Source organism: Capsicum annuum, unplaced genomic scaffold (genome assembly GCF_002878395.1).
Source record: "Capsicum annuum cultivar UCD-10X-F1 unplaced genomic scaffold, UCD10Xv1.1 ctg1937, whole genome shotgun sequence".
Classification (NCBI taxonomy): domain Eukaryota; kingdom Viridiplantae; phylum Streptophyta; class Magnoliopsida; order Solanales; family Solanaceae; genus Capsicum; species Capsicum annuum.
Genome location: NW_025825212.1, coordinates 19,755 through 42,322, shown reverse-complemented (window position 1 = coordinate 42,322; position 22,568 = coordinate 19,755). Strand labels below are relative to the sequence as shown.

At 35.0% G+C, this 22,568-nt stretch overlaps 1 protein-coding gene across 1 annotated transcript; it reads left to right on the top strand.

Moving 5' to 3' along the window:
• The first annotated feature begins 5,873 nt into the window (after nt 1-5,873).
• Nucleotides 5,874-21,030, top strand: LOC124890527 (small ubiquitin-related modifier 2-like). Its single transcript, XM_047402350.1, has 3 exons — nt 5,874-5,957; nt 20,669-20,812; nt 20,965-21,030. Exons 1-3 carry the CDS (start codon nt 5,874-5,876, stop codon nt 21,028-21,030), a joined length of 294 nt encoding a protein of 97 aa, XP_047258306.1.
• Nucleotides 21,031-22,568: the final 1,538 nt, after the last annotated feature.

Genomic DNA, 22,568 nt, shown 5'->3' with positions numbered 1-22,568 from the left:
TGGTGAGCTAAACAAGTAAGAACCATAATTTGACTCTATCCATCTGTGAACTGTTTCTTTTGACAAGGTAAAGTAAATTTTATCAAAGCAAGTACCCCGTAGGTACTGCAAAAAGAAAAATAACAGAACTACTTTAGTCTTCAAATGACAAAACAATCTTTCATCTCAAAGAGTATAAAATCTAGCTCAACTGACAGTTCATCAATTGTCCTTTCCCTACACCAGTAGATTAAGTTATCTATACAGTTATGCTTAACAGCTGCAATCTGCTTACTCTCTTTTTTTGTTGATAAGGTAAAGATTATCTGCTTCCTCTTTCTTTCAAAGCACCTTCTCTTTCTTCCCAACCAGCTACTCCACATACTGTACACGGGGTGTTCTCCATACTTTCTCATATGGCTTCCAACTCTGCAATTGCCAGATTAATAATAAACTTTTTACATCTCGTCGCATGACTCAATGCACTCCAAACATACATAAGAAAATTGCCCAAATCTGCCAAGAAAATTTACAGTGAATCAACAAATGGTTAGCTGATTCCTCTTCCCTTTACACACAGAACACCTACTAGACAATGAAAATCCTCCTCTGTAACATTTGTTGAGTCAAACAAGCATTTGTAGTTGCCATCCACCCAAAACAAGCAATTTTTTATGGTGTTTTTGGCTTCCAAATTATCCATCTGTGAACTGTTTATATGAGAACAAACAAAAACTAGTTAATGTTTTGGCATCACATATCTAGAAGCATTTGGGGGCTGTGGAATTTTATTTTTTTAGTTGTAGTGCTTGAGTGCACAATGGATTGTAGTGTGTTTAAATTGGGGGGGGGGGGGGGGGGGGTTGGAAATGTATGCTTGTGGTGGTGTTGATTTTGAACAAACTTCATTCCCGGAGCATAATAAATCATTATCACCTTCTTCTCCCTCTGAGATCAAAATTTGAGCTAATTGTCCTAGAGATGTTCATTATCTCCTTGTGCAGGATAACAAAAGCAAATAAGAAGCACTTGCTTGTTTCTGACAAGATTGTGGAGTCTATATCTCAAAAAAGAAGTGATTATTATAGAGTCTAATGATTAGACCTACTTTGTCTACATACATTGCATGCTCCTTGTTCCTTATTACTCTTAGGTTTTAGTTTAAACTAAAAAGGGCAGGGTGGTGCACTAAGGTTCCACTGTACGCAGATCCGTGGAAGGGCCCACAAGGGTGTATTGTACGCAATCTTATCTTGTATTTCTATCAGAGACTGTTTTCAAGACTTGAACCCGTGACCTCCTGGTCATATGACAACAACTTTACGAGTTACTCAAAAGTCCCCCTTCACTCTTAAGTCTTAGTTTAGTTGTTAATAATATTATATACCCTATCTAAGGAGCTAGTAAAACATCCTAATTTGCACGACATCCTCATTTTGTTGAAGCTAACTTACGTTTACAAAGTTTAAAAGAAAATCTCATTTATTGATTTAGATCTAGTTTCAAAAATTTAGAAGAAAAATAGTAAAGCATCATAAGAAAAGACAAAAAATGGTGAAAATGGAGGCTACTGTCCTCCATGGGATAAATGGAGAGATGGTGTTATTTCAGAGACGATATAGCCACCAAAATCCAAAAGAAAAGGCTTGGTAAGGCTTAATTTTTTCAGGGCGAGATATTTCAGTTTTACATTTTTGTACGACTCATTGTCATTTCTTTGTGCATATTTGTATCATGAATTTGGCTTCAAACTAGTGACACTTTCTCTAGTGTCTAATCTACAGAAAAGGATCATAGAAGAACTCGGTTAGCAAATGCATACTTTTCCTTATTTATGGCCATTGGTAACATTCTTGGCCTTGCAACTGGATCTTACAGTGGCTGGTATAAGATCTTCCCTTTCACCCTCAATACTGCATGTACCATCAACTGTGCCAATCTAAAGGCCACTTTTATTCTCGACATTATGTTTATTGCAACAACTACTTGTATTAGAATATCGAAAACCAAGGAGCAACCTCTATATCCCAGTCGTGGTTCCTCTCATACTAGAGAAGAGATTGTCGACTCAAGCTAGGACTCGATCCCAAACAGAATATGAACACAAAGTTCAAACCCCGGCTTGACCTAGATTCGAGATTCAACCCTAACACAACCTAAGATTTAATTTTGACCCTAACTTCAACTCAGAATCGAACTCTCGATCTGACCCTAGTTCGACTCAAGATCTGATTGTTGACCTTGACCCGATACTTGACCCCAATATCAACTTAGGGACAGACCCTCTACCTGACCCCAAATTTCAACTCGAACCTCAATTAGAATTGAGATTAGATACCTGACTCGAACCCAGTCTCGACTCAGAAAAAAAACTCGACCCGACCTCGATGCAAGACTTGAACATTGACCTCAATTCCAACTTAGGACTCGATCCTTAAATACAACCTTGACCATAGATGCGACCCAGACTTTGGACCTGATCTTGACCATGATCTTAGACCAGGTTTCTGTTTTTTTCTTTTTCTTAAAATTATTGTCTTTGTTAATATATAACATTCTTATTAGTTAAAAGTAGTATTTTAAAAAGGTAAAAGGTAAAAAATACTCGTCTACATTCATTAATTGGTTTAATTTACCCCTAGCTATACTATGGAGCCAAATATGCCATTGTCGTTATACTATAGGAACAAATATGCTCTTGTCATTACTAAACTTACCATATTTACCTTTGAAGAACTGTAAGACTAGCCCAACAACTTTGGGACCTGGTCTCTAACTAACATGTGTGGTAATGAACAAGAGTAAATACAAAACACAAAGTAAAAGAAATAATGCACACATAATATTGATGTGAAAACCTCCTTGCTCAAGGGAGTAAAACAACAACTTACCACGTAGGATTTTTAACCACTTCACTATCTTCAAGAAAACTTGAATAAAGACTCCATAGTTCAAGGATTAACCTCTCAATCCTCAACTGGCAATAGCTCTATTGCAAGACTCCAAAGTAATAACTTTATTGCACCATTAAACCAACTAACTATAACTGAATCAATAACACGCTAACTCTATCCTCAATGTCAGCTAACTATAGTAGACTCAACACACATAAAAAGAACAAACTATGACGACATCTCAAATATATGGACCAGAGTAGTATGTAATGATTACAAATCACTAAACAAAGACTGAAGTTCAACACGAGCATAAGACCAATGTAACCACTTAACAGGTATCTATAGAAAGTGAGGCTTTGGTTGAAAGATTTGCTTCAAGAAAGATTTGATGTTCTTTGCATATGAAGCTTAGGTTCTCTTGTTGTAACATGTTGCATGTATATGAGAAAAGAAAACCTAGGAATTTTTTGATTGTCTGAAAAAAAGAGGTGTTGTAGCTTTGCCACCAACTTTCTCGGTACTATTTTAGCTAGGCTGCTAACTTAATGCAGAAAGGCATAGTCTGGAAGAATACTTAGTGCAGAAAGGCATAGTATGGAAGAACCTGGTCCCTGAGTGGTTGAAATTTTTATCATCAGAAGGTTGTGCATAGCTTTACATGAACCAGGTCCCAAGGTTGGTTTGTCAGTCATCAAAACTAGAAACTTATCAATTTTTTCCTTTTTGATGATGGCAAACCCATACTCATCTTATCAAAAGATCCACTACAAGTCTCTTTCCTTATCACTGATACTGGCTAAACAAAGATAAAAAAGGGATAAAGTACTTTTTTTCCCCTGCCGATAAGAACCTAGTCCCTAAACTTCTTACACATCCATATATCTTATCTTCCCTCTTTTGACATCATTAAAGAGGTAAAATAGTAAACCACACAAAAGATAGGCACACATGTTAAATCCTGGCCATTAATGCTACACTAACATGAATAAGTAAAGTTAGATATAAAGAGAAAGAAGATAGCATCAACACACAAAATATTTATTAATCATAAAGACCAATATCGTACATTGTCCAGAACAAGAGAATAAAAAACCAAGTACAAGGTAAACAACATGATAAAAACAAAAAGATGGGGCTTAAAATACATGCTTTAAAGAAGGGGCTTAAGACTACAAGACATGGCGGGACCAGGGTGGATAGACATCAAGCAGAAGGATTAGAAGGAGGACCATAAAATTAGTAAAGAAGTAAGGCCATTTATTCATTTTCAGCGGAATAGTTCATCAAGAGTTGTTCAGTCAAGACCTCAACTTTGGTTTCAAAATTCTGAATCTTGGCCCTTAGCATTTCATTCTCAACTTGTAGGCTCTCACTTGCACTAAGTCCCTGTTCTTGCCTCTTCAAGTGAGCTGCCTTTAGCGTAGCAAGTTCTGCATCCTTCTTCGCCAAGTGAGTGATCATCTTCTCTAGCTTACTGGTCAGCATAATTTTAACCTCAATAGCGTAGCAAGTTTTGCATCCTTTTGCGCCAAGTGAGCGGTCATCTTCTCTAGATCACTAGTCAACCTAGTTTGAACCTTAATCAGATCTACCACCATAATGTATGCACTCATTATATTTCAAGGTGGAAAAGGTAAATATTTGCTTAAGGGATCCTTCCTTTCTAGGGCCATAATCCACATCAAAATAGGCAAACACTCTATTCAACAAAAACCCATAAGCCAGACCATACTTTCCATCCTTTGTTGTCATCACTTTATACATATGCTCTATCATGATAGCAGACAAGTTTATATGATTGAATTTAGTAAGGGATTCCATTTGGAATTGGTCGGGTTCGGCTACAACAGTGTGGTTTTTTAGAACGCGAAAGAAGAGCTTTGTTAACCAAGTCAAATAAAAGTTGAAATTCCCCTTTAAAGGACTTGTTTGTGATTGACTTGATATTTAAATCATACAACTTGCCAATATGCTTCAGCAGCTTCTCAGACCCATACTTGTCTTTTAGGACCTGATCCCTTGGGTTGGGATACTCAATACCTCAACCAACACTTGCTCATCAAGGACAATATTCACATAGTAGGCCTGACTCATTATGAATAAAGTATCATCAGAAAAAGTTAGATAGAACATCCTCACTTCCTTCTCTTGGGGAGTAGGAACAGAGGTCTCATAAAGGTGTTCCCAGCTGTGAAATTGGGACATATAGCAAATAGTATAACAAATAAAAAAATATAAATATAATTATAAACAACAAATTAGGGTAACACAGTGCTGCATAATAAAAGAAAATACACCGACAGAGTAATACTATAAACTATCATTTTGAGATCACAAACATTACCAAAATACTATGAACAAAAAACTATAGGCACAAATGCAAACAAAGCACTTCTGTCTACTATTACGAACTCACTCCTACCCACTAACCCTATAACCTAATTTGCATTCTCTGTATATTTGTATCAAGGGCTATGTACTCCGTAAGATGTAACTGCTCCATGTTATGCCTAATCACCTCTCTTTTATATTTCTTCAGCCTACCTTTATCCTACCTAAAACCATTCATAGCCAGCCTATCACATCTCCGTGCTTGATGCAATCCTCAAATCAAATGTAAAACCCATTTTCACTTAAAATAACCTAATTATCTTGGTTAAAATTTCATTTATGAGGACTTATTTATGGATATTTTGTTTAAAAAAGCTATTGTTATCTCTAAAAGGAAAATATTCACCTACTTTAATTTATTTGACTATTTTTCTTTTTAGTTCATTAAAAAGAAGATAGTTTTCTCTTTTTAAAACTTTTTAGTTTCAACGATCCCATAACATTCGGCCCATTTTAATACCATTAATTTACTTTCAATGAAACATTCATCCCATTTTAATCTACTCAATGTCCCACCCTACCCAACCATTTTCCCACCCCATATATAAAGATAAAATCAAACCATAAATGCACTATTCATAGAGAAGAAGAAAAAAAAGGAAAAAGATGTCTGAAGCAGCAACCAGGAAGAAAGAGAACAAGCCGTCCGACGATCAATCAGGCCATATAAATCTCAAAGCCAAAACCCAAGTTATTATTAGCATTTAATTATGGTTTCTTTTTTCTTTCAGTTGGTGTATGAATTTATTTTAGGATTTTTAAAATTTAGGGTCAAAATAGATGTATATAATCGACCCAACTAGCTATTTGGGTTAAGAGATTTTTTTTATGCAAGATAAAATGGAATATCTCAAGATAAAATATAAAATGATATAAATTAATCATCATCAATCAAACACAATTGGGATTCTTTTTCCAATCAGTGAATGGTTTATTAGGGTTTTGTAAAATTTTGGGTCAAAACAAATGTATATAATAGACCTAACTAGCAATTTGGGTTGATAAGGTGTTTTGGTATGCAGGATAAGATGAGATACCTCAAGATTAAGTATTTAACTATATAAAATAATCATCATCAATTCAATATAATTAGGGGGTTTTCCCTATTGATGTATGATTTTATTCGGGTTTTGTCAAAATTTTGGGTCAAAAAATAGATGTATATAATCAACTCGACTAGCTATTTGGGTTGAGGGGTAGTTTGGATATTTTGGATGAGATGGGATATCTCAGGATTATGTATGAGATAAAATTTATGTTGTGTTTCATTGATGGTGTAAATTAATCATCGTCAACCAAACACAATTAAGTTTTTCTTCTATTGGTGTATGATTTTATCAGTGTTTTTAAAAATTTTAGATCAAAATAATGTATATAATCGACCTGACTAGCTAATTGGGTTGATGGGGCATTTGGTTTTGCAAGATGAGGGGGGATATCTCAAGATTATATAAGTATGAGATAAAATTTATACTGTTTTTGGTAGACAGTATAAATTAATTATCGCAAATCAAACACAATTAGGGTTTTTTCCTTCTATTGGTGTATGACTTCGTTAGAATTATGTGAAATTTTTAGTCAAAATAGATGTATATAATCGACCGGACTAGCTATTTGAGTTGAGGGGTCTTTTAGTTTTGCGGGATGAGGTGGGTGGAATGTGTCATGATTACGTATGAGATAAAATTTGTACTATATTTTGTTGATGGTATAAATAAATCATCTTCAATCAAACACATTAGGGTTTTTCCCTATCGGTGTCTGATTTTATTAGCGTTTTGTAAAATTTTGGGTCAAAAATAGTTGTATATAATTAACCTGACTAGCTATTTAGGTTGATGATGTCATTTGGTATGCTGGGTAAGATGTGATATCTCAAGATTAAGTAAGAGATAAAATTCATATTAAATTTGGTTGACAGTGTGCCTCTTTACTTCATCTGAGGTAGTGGTATGAACTATGTGTACTTTACCATCCCCAAACCTCTCTTTGTTAGGATACACGGGGTATGTTGTTGTTGTTGTATAACTGATCATCGTCAACCAAACACAATTGGGTTTTTTCCCATCTATTGGAATGTGATTTCATTAGGGTTATGTGAAAATTCAGGTCAAAATAGATGTATATAATAGAGATGACTAGCTATTTGGGTTGAGAGTCATTTGGTTTTGAGGGATGAGGTAGGGTATCTCACGATTAAGTATGAGATAAAATTTACTACAATATTTGATTGATGGTATAAATTAATGATCGTCAACCAAACAAAATTAGTTTTTCCCCTTTTATTGGCATATGATTTCATTAGGGTTATGTGAAATTTTGGGTCAAAATAGATGTATATAATCGACCGGACTAGCTATTTAGGTAGAGGGGTCATTTGGTTCTATAGGATAAGGTGGGATATCTCAGGATTAAGTATGAGACAAATTTATAATGTATTTGGTTGACGACATAAGTTAATGGATAAATTTATACTGTCAACCAAATGTAGTTAGCATTTCTTTTTCCATCGCATATGATTTTGTTAGGGTTTTATCAATAGTAAAAAGAGAGTGTTAGAGTAGGTTGTACGGAGTAGCGTAAAAGAATAACCATATGAATTCTTTCAATTTTTAAAAGATTTTGGGTTCAAATAAAGTGGAATAGATGTATTTTCGATTGATTAGCTTGTTATAATGTTAGGGGTCATTTGATATACGAGATAAGGCAGCATATCAAAATTGATACAGCTACAGAAACAACATACCCATTATATTTTATGGGGTCTAAGGAGGATAGAGTGTACGCAGTCTCTGCATCTCAACATACCCGGTACATATAGAATATTGTTCAAAGTCAACACTTTGCCTAATATCATTATCAAGCATACTTTTTCAGTTTCTTCAACTTTAGCAGTTGCGGAGTTAGCCATATATATGTTATCTTCCCCTTGGGTCGGAGCAAAAGTAGCAAATAACTCCTTATTAGCACAAACATGGAGGGTGGCACCGGAATCCATTCACCATTTACGAGGATTTCCCACCAAGTTGCATTAGGAAAACATGGAACAAAGATCGCCCATTTCTTTCTTGGACTCAGCAACATTTGCTTGGTCTTTCTTCTTCCCTTTCTTTAGGGCACGACAATCCGTAGACTTGTGGCTAATCTTGCCACAGTTAAAGCATTTTTCCTTGAATTTCTTCTTGGATTGATTGCTTTCATGTTCAGCTTTCTTGCATTTTTGAGAGTTGTGGTCGTCTTCTACTATATTTTCTCCATTCATTATAGAATTTCCTCTCGACCTTCTTTCAGCAGTATTATTGTCTTCTCCAATAAGCAATCTTACGATTAGATTTTTGATAGACATCTCCTTATGTTTGTGTTTCAAATAGTTCTTGAATTCCTTCCACATGGGTGGTAACTTCTCTATTATTGTTGTTACTTGAAATGATTCATATACGATCAAACCTCCCACAAGGAGATCATGGATGATCTCTTGCAATTCCTGCACTTAGGAGACAACAGACTTGTTGTCTATCATTTTATATTCTAGGAATCTTGCAACGAAGAACTTTTTAGTTCCTACATCCTCTTTCTTGTACATTCATTTCAGCACTCCCCATAACTCTTTTGTTGTGTTTGTTCCACTATACACATTGTATAGATTATCTTAGAGACTACTCAAGATGTAGTTTCTGCAAAGGAAATCGAAGAGTTTCCAAGCCTCCACAATCACAAATCGTTCTTTTTTAGAGGTTTCCTCGGGCACCTCTGGAGCTTCCTCAAATGTGAACCTTTGAAGACAAAGAGTTGCAAGGAAAAAACATTTTCTACTGCCACCTTTTGAAGTCAATACCCGCGAACTTTCCAGGTTTCTCCACTGGTGCCATTGTCGACGGAGCATTCGTACGACTTGTTGTGGAAACACTAGTTGCTTCCACAGTTGTTTCAACATTATGTACTTGACTATCCTTAGTCATTTTCGTGTCATAACAAGACAATAACTTTAGTATATCAAAATACTATTAATAAAGTTGTAGCAACTTTAACACCTCTTGTTTATAGTTTAACGATGAAGTTTTTATGACTTTCAATCATCAACCGAGTGATCTTTAACTTGTGATGAAGATTTTATCTCTTCAAATTACTAATTAAGTTCAAACGGAGTAGAAAGCTTAAATCTTTAATCTCCAGAAACCAAGCTATACAGATTCCAGGTTATTTCTTAAGTTATACAGATTCCAGGTTATTTCTTAAGATTGTTATTTTCAATGTTTTAGGGTACACAAATCTTTATTTAGGCACACAACAACTTCAAGACAAGTTCAAGTTTAAAACAAGAACACCTATAAAGTTACACAACACCTTCAACACATGATTAAAAATAATTTATCTAAGAAGTGTGTTATTATTTCAGAAATAAGATGAAACAGAAATTTAAAGCCAAGTCCCCCGACTTCATGGAGTGTCCTTAAGGAATAATTTCCCTCACTGTACCCAAGGTTATGAAATTTTTCTCCCAGGATAAAATGGCTTTTAATCCAACAATAGTAGTACCTCAAATTATTGGATTCGTCGAACTCACTCAATCGCTAATGATCACACTGAATTTTTGTAGAGAAGAAGAGTGTTTTTCTATCAAAAATCATGTCTATACTTAAGGAATTTATCAGGTATTTATATCCTTAATGTGCCCCTTCGAAAAGGATGTTTTGGTTCAACAAAAAGGCACCAATTAGTACAGTCACATCACCTGCCCCCAGTCTGTGCTGGAACTGCGCCCGATTTACGACTGCAGGTGACACTGTCCAAATTCTAGTGACTACTTGTGTTGCACCTACGACCATATATTACCGAGGTGCACACACAGATCACACTATTGCACGAAACAGTGTGCCTTTTACCTTGAAGGGTCGCATCCCTTTGAGGTGCGTTGTACATGCATTTGCATGGTGTTACAAATGCGCCCGTACATGGAGAAAAATATTTCTATCAGATTATTTGGATTAAAATTTCACTTGTTCATCAAGTTTCAAATAAATTTTGTCTAAAAATAGATCTCATCGATTGATTATTTAACAAATCTAAATTCAAATCAAAATTTGAAGAAGAGGACGAAGCCGAGCCGAGCGATGACGATGATGACAGCGAGAGACACCACTTTGTTCTTACCTCACAATCCATATGGATATGTGTTTCTCAGTATAAATACAGGAAAGCTTCTTTCTCCCACCAATGTGGGAGAATTTAGTAAGCTTTCCATACAAAAGTACACTTTCCATTTTAGTGTCTCTCTTTTCCTCCACTACTTTTTCCTCCATTTTCCATTCATACATACACCTTGAACCCATCAATCCCTTACATGAATGAGAAATGGATATCTTTTGAAGAATATACGCACAAGCATGTGATCATTTAGCAAAGACTGATTTCATATGTATAAGTGGGTTTCCCTTTGAACTTTCCATAGTGAACATGCATCGAATACACTCGGTCAATTAGTAGATTTGATATCTTCAAACCATTTAGATTTAATGTACACCTAGACAACACATGTCACACAACCAACCTTTTACCATTTATGGTTCTTACGGTTTTGTTCATTTTAGCCATGAACACGTCCCAGTCTCATGAGAGCTTAGAGAATAGGTATTTACTTACATTCTTCTTGAAGTGGCTTTCACTTTTCCCACACGTAGGTGATTTCTAAATGTTCAATCCGATAGATTAAACTATTTGGTTAAATCTACCAAATTTAGATAATCATTAAAAGGCTTCACACCATAAATCTTATCCATGTTTACTAAACATTTTCTACATCATAAGAATGGGCTGGGTACATTGACAGTGTTGAATCTATCATACACAACTTTGTTTGAACTCCTTGAACATAGCTCTTGGGATCTCCAGTCTGCTAGGTATAGTTACCGTCATGCTGACTTGTCCTAGGCCTTAAACCCATTCCCTTAAATGTATTTTTAACTCCTTCTCTAGATAGACCTTTTGCAAGTGGATCCAACATATTATCCTTTGACTTTACAAAGTCAACAATAATAATTCTACTAGAGAGAGGTTATCTAATGGTATTATATCTCTGCCCTACCTATTACTGCTTGGCTATCGCAGTGTATACATACTGGTGCCACTTGTTTGGGACAATAAGAGATATCTTCCAAGAAATTCTGGAGCCATTCTACTTCTTCACTGGCTTTATCCAATGCGATAAATTCAGATTTCATTGTAGAGCGAGCAATACATGTCTGTTTGTATGATTTTCAAGAGACCACTTCTCCACCGATAGTAAATACATATCCATGTGTGGATTTTACTTCATTCTGTCCGATGATCCAATTTGCATCACTATATACTTCAAGTACCATGGGATATTTATTATAATGCAAAGCATAGTTTTGAGTGTATTTAAGAAATCCCAAAACTCTTTTCATTGCCATCCAATGAGTTTTGTTGGGATTACTCATGTATTGACTCAACTTACTAATAGTGTATGCTATGTCTGTTTATGTACAATTCATTATATACATTAAACATCCCAATACTCTTGCGTACTCTAATTGTGAGTCACTTTCACCTTCATTGTTTCGAAGTGCGAAGCTCGCATCCAATGGAGTCTTTGTAATACCAAATTCCATATACTTGAATTTGTCAAGTAACTTTTTGATATAATGAGATTGTGACAATTCCTGGAGTTCTATGAATTTTTATTCCTAAGATCACATCTGCAACTCCAAGGTCTTTCATATCATATTTTCTCTTGAGCATTCATTTCATTGCATTTATGTTAGAAATGTCTCTACTTATGATCAACATATCATCTATATATAAACAAATAATGACTTGGTGATTTGAAATATCTTTAATAAAAACACATTTATCATAGTCATTAATCTTAAACCCATTTGCCAGCATGGTTTGGTCAAACTTTGCATGTCATTGTTTAGGTTCTTGTTTCGGTTCATAAAGTGAATAAGTTTACACACCTTATTTCTTTTCTTGGAACCACAAAACCCTCAGGCTATTCCACGTAAATTTCTTCCTTCAATTCTCCATCTAGGAATTTTGTTTTCACATATATTTGATGGATTTCAAGACCATATATTGTTGCCAAGGAAATTAACATCTGAATTGACGCTATCCTAGTTATTGGCGAGTATGTATCAAAGTAATCAAGGCCTTCCTTTTGTTTAAATCCTTATATAACAAGTCTTGCCTTGTATTTGTCAATAGTACCATCAACTTTTATTTTTCTTTTGAAGATCTATTTGGAAACTAAATATTTATTTCCTGGAGGAAGATAAACCAAATCCCACGTATGGTTGGTTAAGATTGAATCAATCTCACTATCGACTACCTCTTTCCAAAAGGATGAGTCAGAACACGTCATTATTTTTTAAAAGTTTGAGGCCCATTTTCTAAGAGAAATATTACAAATCTGATCCAAACAAAGTTGACGTTATTTGACATGTACTACGTCTTGAATTCTCATCATTATGTACATCCTTACTTGCTTCATTTTGAGGTCCCTTAGACCCCTACTAGACTGTTCGTGTCTAGTTTTAAACAGATAAATATGTTCAAAGCATTTAGCATTATCTGATTCAATTACCATATTTTCATTGATATCCAGATGTTCAGATTTATGAACCAAAAACCGACGTGCTTTGCTACTTTTAGCATGTCCTATGAACACGCAATCCACCGTCTTAGGTCCTATCCTTACTCTTTTAGGCATAGGAACTTGGACCTTTGCTAAACACCCCCACACTTTGAAATATTTCAAGTTGGGTTTCCTTCCTTTCTAGTTTTCATATGGAATTGATTGTGTCTTACTATGGGGCACTCTATTGAGTATTTGGTTAGCCATAAGGACAACTTCCCCACACAAATTTTGCGGTAAACATGAACTTTTTATTAAGGGATTCATCATTTACTTCAAGGTTTGGTTTTTCCTTTCCGTAATTCCATTACATCAAGGTGAATACGGGGTTTTAGTTTGATGGAAAATTCCATTCTTTAGACATATTTGTGCAAAAGAAGATTCATAATCTTCACCCCATCACTTGTTATAGTTTTAATCTTTTTCTCTAACTGAATTCAACTTTAGTTTTATATTTCCTAAATGCATCTATTGCTTCATCCTTACTATTTAGCAAATAAACATAATAGTATCTAGTGCAATCGTCAATAAAATTTATAAAATACTTTTTCCACCATGAGATGGTGTGGACTTTATATCATAAATATTAGTGTAGATTAAGTCTAAGGGATTGGAATTCCTTTGAACGGACTTATACGGATGCTTAGCATACTTTGATTCCACACATGTTTTACATTTTGATTTATTACACTCAAAGTTTTGCAAAACTTCCAAGTTAATTAGTTTTCACAATGTTTTTTAATAAACATGGCCTAATCATTCATCCCACAAATCATAAGACTCAATCAAGTAGGAAGAAATTTAACTTTTATTGATTTCAACATTCATTACATTTAGTTTGAATAGGCCCTCATTAAGGTAGCCTTTTCCTACATACACTTCTTCTCCTTTACTAAGTACAATTTTTTAGAAACAAACACATATTTGAATCCGTCTTGTCAAGAAGTGATACAAAAATAAAGTTCTTCTGTAACTCCAGTACATATAGGACATTGTTCAAAGTCAAGACTTTTCCTGGTATCATTTTCAGGTAGACTTTTCCTTTTTCTTCTACTTTAGCAGTTGTGGAGTTGGCTATGTATAGCTTCTCTTCCCCTTGAGCCTGAGCAAAAGCAGCAAATAACTCTTTATTAGCACAAACATGGCGGATGGCACCGGAATTAATCCACCATTCATGAGGATTTCCAACCAACTTGCATTCGGACAGCATGGCACACAGATAGTTCATTTTTTATTGGACTAACAACATTTGCTTGGTCCTTTTTCTTTCCTTTCTTTGGGGCACGACAAACCATAGATTTGTGCTTGCCATAATTAAAGCATTTTTCCTTGAATTTGTTCTTGGGTTGATTTCTTTCATGTCCAGCTTTCTTGCGCTTTTTGGAGTTGTGGTCGTCTTCTACTATATTTGCTCCATTCATTATAGAATTTCTCTCGACCTACTTTCTGCAGCCTTATTGTCTTATTTAATGCACAATCATACGATTAGATATTTCACAGACATATCCTCACATTTATGTTTCAAATAGTTCTTGAAGTCCTTCCACATGGGTGGTAACTTCTCTATTATTACTGCTACTTGAAACACTTCATTCAGGATCAAACCTTCCAAAAGGAGATCATGGATGATCACTTACAGTTCGTGCACTTGGGAGACAACAGACTTGCTGTTTATCATTTTATATTCTAGGAATCTTGTAATGAAGAACTTTTTAGTTCCTGCATCCTCTGTCTTGTACATCCGTTCCATCACTCCCCACAACTCTTTTGTTATATTTGTTCCACTATACACATTGTAGAGATTATCTTGGAGACCACTTAAGATGTAGTTCCTACAAAGGAAATTGGAGTGTTTCCAAGCCTCTACAATTATAAATTGCTTTTGTTCAGAGGTTCCCTCAGTTACCTTCAGAGCTTCCTCAAATGTGAATCTTTGAAGATAAATGGTTGTAAGGTAGAAAAACATTATCTGCTGCCACCTTTTGAAGTCAATACCTGCGAACTTTCCGGGTTTATCCGCTAGTGCCATTGACAGTTGAGCATTCGTAAGACTCCTTGTGGCAAACTAGTTGCTGCCACAGTAGTTTCAAAATCATGTGCATAATTATCCGTAGTCATTTTCCAATCTCAACAAGACAATAACTTTAGTATATCAAAATACTATTAATAAAGATGCAACAACTTTAACACCTCTTGTTTCTAGTTTAACGATGAAGTTTTTATGAATTCCAATCGTCAATCAAGTGTTCTTTAACTTGTGATGAGAAATTTATGTCTTCAAATCACTAGTTAAGTTCAAACGGCATAGAAAGCTTAAGGCTTTAATCTTCAGAAACCAAGCTATACAGTTTTTGAGTTATTCCTTAAGATTATTATTTTTAATATTATTCAGGTACACAAATCTGTATTTATGTATACAACAAGTTCAACACAAGTTCAAGTTTAAAACAAAAACACCTATAAGGTTATACTACACCTTCAACAGAAGATTAAAAATAATTTATTCTAGAAGTGTGTTATTATTTCAGAAATAAGATGGAACAGAAATTTAAAGCCAAGTCCCCCGACTTCATGGAGTGTCCTTAAGGAATAATTCCCCTCACTGTACCTGAGGTTATGGAATTTTCATCCCAGGATAAAATGGTTTTCAATCCAACAACAACGGTTCCTCAAATTATTGGATTCGTCGAAGTCACTCAAGGGATAATGATCACACTTTGTTTTTGTAGAGAAGAAAGTGTTTTTCTGTAAAAAAAATCAAGTTTATGCCTGAGGAATATGTCAGGTATTTATATCCTTAATGTGCCCCTTCATAAAGGATGCATTGGCTCAGCAAAAAGGCACCTAGTCAGTACAGTCATATCACCTGCACCCAGTCTGTGTTGGAATTACTCTTGATCTATGGTTGTAGGTGACACTGTTGGAATTCCAGTGACTACCTACACGGTACTTGTGGTCATAGGTTACCAAGGTGCATGTGTAGATCGCCTTCTTGTGTGAAACTGTGTTCCTTTTACCTCGAAGGGTCGCATACCTTCGAGGTGCATTGTGTATATATTTGCAAGGTGTTTAAAATTTATGCACACATAGAGAATAATATTTCTATTAGATTCTTTGGATTTAAATTTCTTTTGTTCATCAAGTTTAAATAAATTTTGTCTAAAAAATAGATCTCATCGATCGATTATTTGACAAATCCTAATCCAAAAATAAATCCGAATCCGGATCTGAAGCCGAAGCTGAGCCAAGCGAGCAACGACAGTCACTATCCATGTGGAGATGTGTTTCTCAATATAAACACATGAAAGTTTCTTTCTCCCACCAATGTTAGAGAATTTAGTAAGCTTTGCATAAAAGAGTACACTTTCCATTTTAGTGTCTATCTTTCCCTCCACTATTTTTCCTTTGATTTTCCATTCATACATACACCTCGAACCCAAAAATCCCCCACATGAATTGGGAATGGCTATATTTTGAAGAATATACGGACAAGCATGTGATCATTTAGCAAAGAATGATTGCATCTGGATAAGTAGGTTTCCCTTAAAACTTTTTGTAGTGAACATGCATCGGATGCACTTGGTCAATTGATAGATTTGATATCTTTGAACCATCTATCTTTAATGTACACCAAGACAACACATGTCATAGAACCATCTTTTTACCATTTATGGTTCTTATAATTTTGTTCATTTCAACCATGAACAAATCCTAGTGTCTTGAGAGCTTAGAGAATTTTCCTTTACTAACATTCTCCTTGAAGCGGCTTCCATTTCTCCCTCACATAGGTGATTTCTAAACATTAGATCCTATAGATTAAATTGTTTGGTTAAATCTGCCAAATTTAGATAATTATTAAAAGACTTCACACCATAAGTCTTATCCTTATTTACTAAACATTGTCTACATCACAAGAAAGGGTTGGGTATATTGATAATGTTGAACCTATCAGACATAACTTTGTTTGATTTCCTTGAACCTAGATCTTAGGATATCTAGTATGGTATGTGGATTTACCACCATGTTGACTTGTCCTAGGCCTTAAACCCATTCTCTTGGATGTCCTTTCAACTCCATCTCTAGACAGACCTTTTGTAAGTGGATCCGACACATTATCTTTTGACTTTATATAGTCAATAGTGATAAATCCATAAGAGAGAAGTTCTCTAACGGTAAAATATCTCCATCTTATATGATAAGATTTACCATTATACATCATTCTCCCTACCTATTGCCACTTGGGTATCACAGTGTATACATACGGGTGCCACTGGTTTGGGCCAATAAGGAATATCTTCCAAGAAATTCCAAAGATATTCTACTTCTTCACCAGTTTTTTCAAAAGCGATATATTCAGATTCAATTATAGAGTAAGCAATCCATGTCTATTTGGGTGATATCCAAGAGACCGCTCCTCCACCCAAAGTAAATACATGTCCATATATGGATTTTACTTTGTTCAATCTGATGATCAAATTTGCATCACAATATCCTTCAAGTACCGCAGGATATTTATTATAATGCAAAGCATAGTCTTGAGAGTATTTAAGATACCCAAAACTTTTTTTCATTGCCATCCAATAAGTTTTATTGGGATTACTCGTGTACCGACTCAACTTACAAATAGAGCATGCTATGTCTGGTCATGTAAAATTCAATATATACATTAAACATCCCAATACTCTTGTGTACACTAATTGTGAGTCACTTTTACCTTCATTCTTTCAAAGTGCAAAGCTCACATCTAATGGAGTCTTTGCCATACCAAATTCCATATACTTGAATTTGTCAAGTACTTTTTTGATATAATGAAACTGTGACAGTGCAAACCGTTGTGGAGTTATATGGATTCTTATTCCTAAGATCACATTTGCAACTCCAAGGTCTTTCATATCGAACTTGATCTCGAGCATTTGTCTCATTACATTTATATTAGAAATATCTCTACTAATGATTTACATATCATCCACATATAAACAAACAATGACTTGGTGATTTGTAGTATCATTAACATAAACACATTTATCGCATTCATTAATCTTGAACCCGTTAGCCAACATGGTTTTGTCAAACTTTGTATGCCATTTTTTAGGTGCTTTTTTCAATCCATAAAGTGATTTAACAAGTTTACACCCCTTATTTTCTTTTCTTGGAACCACAAAACCCTTTGGTTGTTCCATGTAAATTGCTTTCTTTAATTCTCCCTTTAGGAATGTTGTTTTTGCATCCATTTGATGGATTTCAAGACCATATACTGTCGCCAAGGAAATAAACATCCGAATTGATGTTATCCTAATTACGTGCGAGTATCTATCAAAGTAATGAAGGCCTTCCTTTTGTTTAAATCCTTTTACAACAAGTCCTACATTATATTTTTCAATAGTACAATAAACTTTCATTTTTCTTTTGAAGATCCATCTAGAACCTAAAGGATTATTTTCTGGAGGAAGATCAACTAACTCCTACATATGGTTGCTTAAGATTGAATCAATCTCACTATTGGTTTCCTCTTTCCAAAAAGATAAGTCTGAAGACGTTATCACTTCTTTAAATATTTGAGACTCATTTTCAAAGAGAAATGTTACAAAATCTGATCAAAATAAAGTTGGCATTCTTTTAGTGTACTACATCTTGGATTCTCATCATTATGTACATTCTTACTTGGTTCATTTTGAGGTCGTTTATACCCCCCACCAGAATGTTCATCTTTAGTTTTATATGGACAAATGTGTTCAAAGCATTCAACATTATCTGATTCAATTACCATATTTTCATTGATATTCGGATGTACGGATTTTTGAACCAAAAACCGACATGCTTTGCTACTTTTAGCATATCCTATGAACACGCAGTCTACTGTCTTAGGTCCGATCCTTACTCTTTTAGGCATAGGAACATGGACCTTCGCTAGGCACCCCCACACTTGGAAATATTTTAAGTTGGGTTCCTTCTTTTCCATTTTTCATATGGACTTAATTGTGTCTTACTATGGGGCACTCTATTGATTATTCAGTTAGTCATAAGGATAGCTTCTCCCTATAAGTTTTGTGGTAAACCTGAACTTATTAGTAAAGGATTCATCATTTTCTTCGAGGTTCGGCTTTTCCTTTCCGCAATTCCATTAGATTGAGGTGAATACGGGGTCTTAGTTTGATGGACAATTCTATTCTCTACACATATTAGTGCAAAAGGAGATTCATATTCTCCACCCCCATTACTTCTTATCATTTTGATCTTGTTCTCTAACTAATTTTAAACTTTAGTTTTATATTGCCTAAATGCATCTATTGCTTTATCCTTACTGTTTAGCAAATAGACATAATAGTATCTAGTGCAATCATTAATTAAAGTTATAGAATACTTTTTTCGACCACGAGATGGTGTTGACTTCATATCACAAATGTTAGTGTGGATTAAGTCTAAGGGATTGGATTCCCTTGAATGGACTTATACAGATGCTTAGCATACTTTGAATCCACACACGTTTCAAATTTTGATATATTGCACTCAAAGTTTAGCAAAACATCTAAGTTAATCAGTTTTCACAATATTTTGTAATTAACATGGCCTAATCATTCATCCCATAAAACATAAGACACAAGCAAGTAAGAAGAAATTGAACTTTTATTGATTTCAATGTTTATTACATTCATTTTGAATAGGCCATCATTGAGGTAGCCTTTTCCTACATACACTTCTCCTTTACTAAGTACAATTTTTCTGGAAACAAATACACATTTGAATCCGTTCTTGTCAAGAAGTGATAAAGAAATCAAGTTCTTTCATAACTCTAGTACATACAAGACATTGTTCAAAGTCAACACTTTGCCTGATGTTATTTTCAGGCAGACTTTTCCTTATCCTTCAACTTTAGCAGTTGCGAAGTTGGCCATGTATAGCTTCTCTTCCTCTTGAGCCTGATAAAATTCATTAAATAAGTCCTTATTAGCACAAACATGGCGAGTGGCACTGGAATCCATCCACCATTCGTGAGGATTTTCAAACAACTTGCATTCAGATAGAGTGGCCCATAGATTGTCTGTTTCTTTATTGGACTCAACAACATTTCTTTGGTCCTTCTACTTTCCTTTCTTTGGGAAACAATAATCTGTAGACTTGTGGCCAATCTTTGTACAGTTAAACCATTTTTCCTTGAATTTATTCTTGGGTTGATTGCTTTTATGGCCAGCTTTCTTACATTTTTTGGAGTTGTGGTAGTCTTCTATAATATTTGCTTCATTCATTGTAGAATTTCCTCTCGACCTTCTATCCGCAGCCTATTTTCTTCTATAATGTGCAATATTATGATTAGATCTTTGACAGACATCTTCTTATGTTTGTGTTTAAAATAGTTCTTAAAGTCCTTCCACATGGGTGGTAACTTCTCTTCATGATCAAACTTTCTGCAAGGAGATCATGGATGATCACTTACAGTTCCTGCACTTGAGAGACAACAGACTTGCTGTCTATCATTTTATATTTCAAGAATCTTGCAACGAAGAAATTTTTAGTTCCTTCATCCTGTCTTGTACTTTCGTTCCAATGCTCCCCACAACTCTTTTGTTATGTTTGTTCCACTATACATATTGTAGAGATCATCTTAGAAACCACTCAAGATGTAGTTTCTGCAAAGAAAATCTGAGTATTTCCAAGCCTCCACAATCACAAATCTCTATTGTCCAGAGGTTCCCTCGGGCACCTCTGGAGCTTCTTCAAATGTGTATTTGACTGGTTTTTTTGGTTGCAGGACGGGAATAAAGTCTTCTTTAGGATCAAAAGAAGCACCCAACTGAAGAAATTAATGAATGCTTATTGTGACCAACAACCAGTGAATTTTAATTCAGTTTCCTTCTTGTTTGATTATCTTAGAGCAGATCAAACTCCAGATGAGGTCCCTTTCTCTTTCTTTCTCTCAAATTTGCACACACGAACACAAACAAAGGATAAAAGAATACCAATCAGAGCTTGTGTATCTTCTTTGTGTTATGCTTAACATTCATGATTAATTTTGTTATTTCCTTACAATTTTCCTCACTTTTGTAGCTGGAGATAAAAGACGGTGAAGAAATTAATACAATGCTGCATCAAACCAGAGGAATATTTCTTTGAGTCCTGTTTCCTTCTATTTCACTGGTCTTAAGACTTTTGTGTGTTTCAAGAGGGTATGGGACTAGGTGAAATGCTGGTTGTGCAACTTTAGGACCTATAGGGTGTAATGAATAGGATAGTGTTTGTTTGCTTTATGTTGAACTCAACGGTCAGTGTCACTTTACATGAAAGTCATTACTTTCTCTACCTTTTAGTTTTTTGATGATGACTTGAATTCAGAGTCTTGGTTCTTTGTAAATAACCCCCTTCTTAACCCTCAGGAAAGAGATGCTTGTGACAAGAAAAATCTCCCGTGGAGTGGAGCCTGCTTCTGTACACCTCGTGTGTGATCACAGTTTGGGTGTATGGTTTCTATCTTATTGGGAGTTTTTCTTAGAACCAAATCCCAATGCTTTAGGGAATTGGTAAGAGCACAACATGTGATGTATGAGTTAGGTGCATATTGTGAATAAAATTTGATCGGGTCACCCATATAGGTCAACCCGGATCAATATTAAGAGATAAATACAATATTTTGATTTATCTATATTAATAAATAATAGAAAGAAAATACATGTTTGTTGGAATTAAAGTTGAAGAGTTGTGTCTCTTCAGCAAAGAGAAAAAGAAAGAGACACAACTATTTGAATAGTTGTGTTCCTTAAGTATTATAAAAGGTTTCTACATGAGAAATCAACACATTTTTTCACTCTCTGGAAGAAAACAAAAATAGCAGATAAACATTCTTATTCCTTCACAAATTACTCAAGTTCCTATAGAATATACTTTGAAGAATTCTTCTCTGAAAAGTACTGCAACAACTCTGTAACAAGGTACGATTCATAGACTGTGAACTTCAAGTGTGTAATACCCCATATTTCCCTAGCTAAGTTTAACTCTCCATACATGAGTTATCCTAGATGAAAATTTTAAAATACTCCGTATTTTTTAGTTTAGAGCTTACCATTGTGTAGGAAATTCAGTCAGCTTTCCAACGATATAAAATTAGTAGAAATCTGATACTCAGGTGAAGAGTTATAGCATATTTTGTGAAAAAGTGTGCCAATTTGGCCATCAACGCATCACGGAGGAAGTACAAATGGAAATTGTCATTTTCCAGTGTTCCATCATGATTCCACCGTGTCGCGCCACCAGCCATTTTTCCAATTGTCACTTTCCAGTGTGACACCACGATCAATGTGCGTCACTCCATGAGGTAAATTTACATACAGTGAAGCTCCGCAATTGTATCACATCATGCCAAGCCACCAGTTCCCAACTGTTAATTTCCAGTGACACGGCGCAAAAGCACCGCATCGCGCCAAGGTCCTAGATCGGGTTTTCAGTGAAGATTTTTAAATCTTTTCCAAGGGTAATTGGGTATTTTTTTGATGACCCAAGTCAGTCTTAAACATGTTATTAAACCCCTAAATAACCTATTATCTCATTATTTACTCACTTTTCTCAAGAAATAAAACATTCTCTCTCAAAGGGCAAAACCCTAGCTTCAAGATAACAAGAACAAACTCAAAAATTCCTCCAAGAACCATCAAGAATTA

What these genes read in the sequence shown, in the direction of transcription:
- LOC124890527 (XM_047402350.1), top strand. Translation starts at nt 5,874, where the DNA reads ATGTCTGAAGCAGCAACCAGGAAGAAAGAGAACAAGCCGTCCGACGAT. An exon ending in ATCTCAAAGCCAAAACCCAA is followed by an intron (nt 5,958 to 20,668) that starts GTTATTATTAGC and finishes TTTTGGTTGCAG; the next exon opens with GACGGGAATAAAGTCTTCTT. An exon ending in CAGATCAAACTCCAGATGAG is followed by an intron (nt 20,813 to 20,964) that starts GTCCCTTTCTCT and finishes TCACTTTTGTAG; the next exon opens with CTGGAGATAAAAGACGGTGA.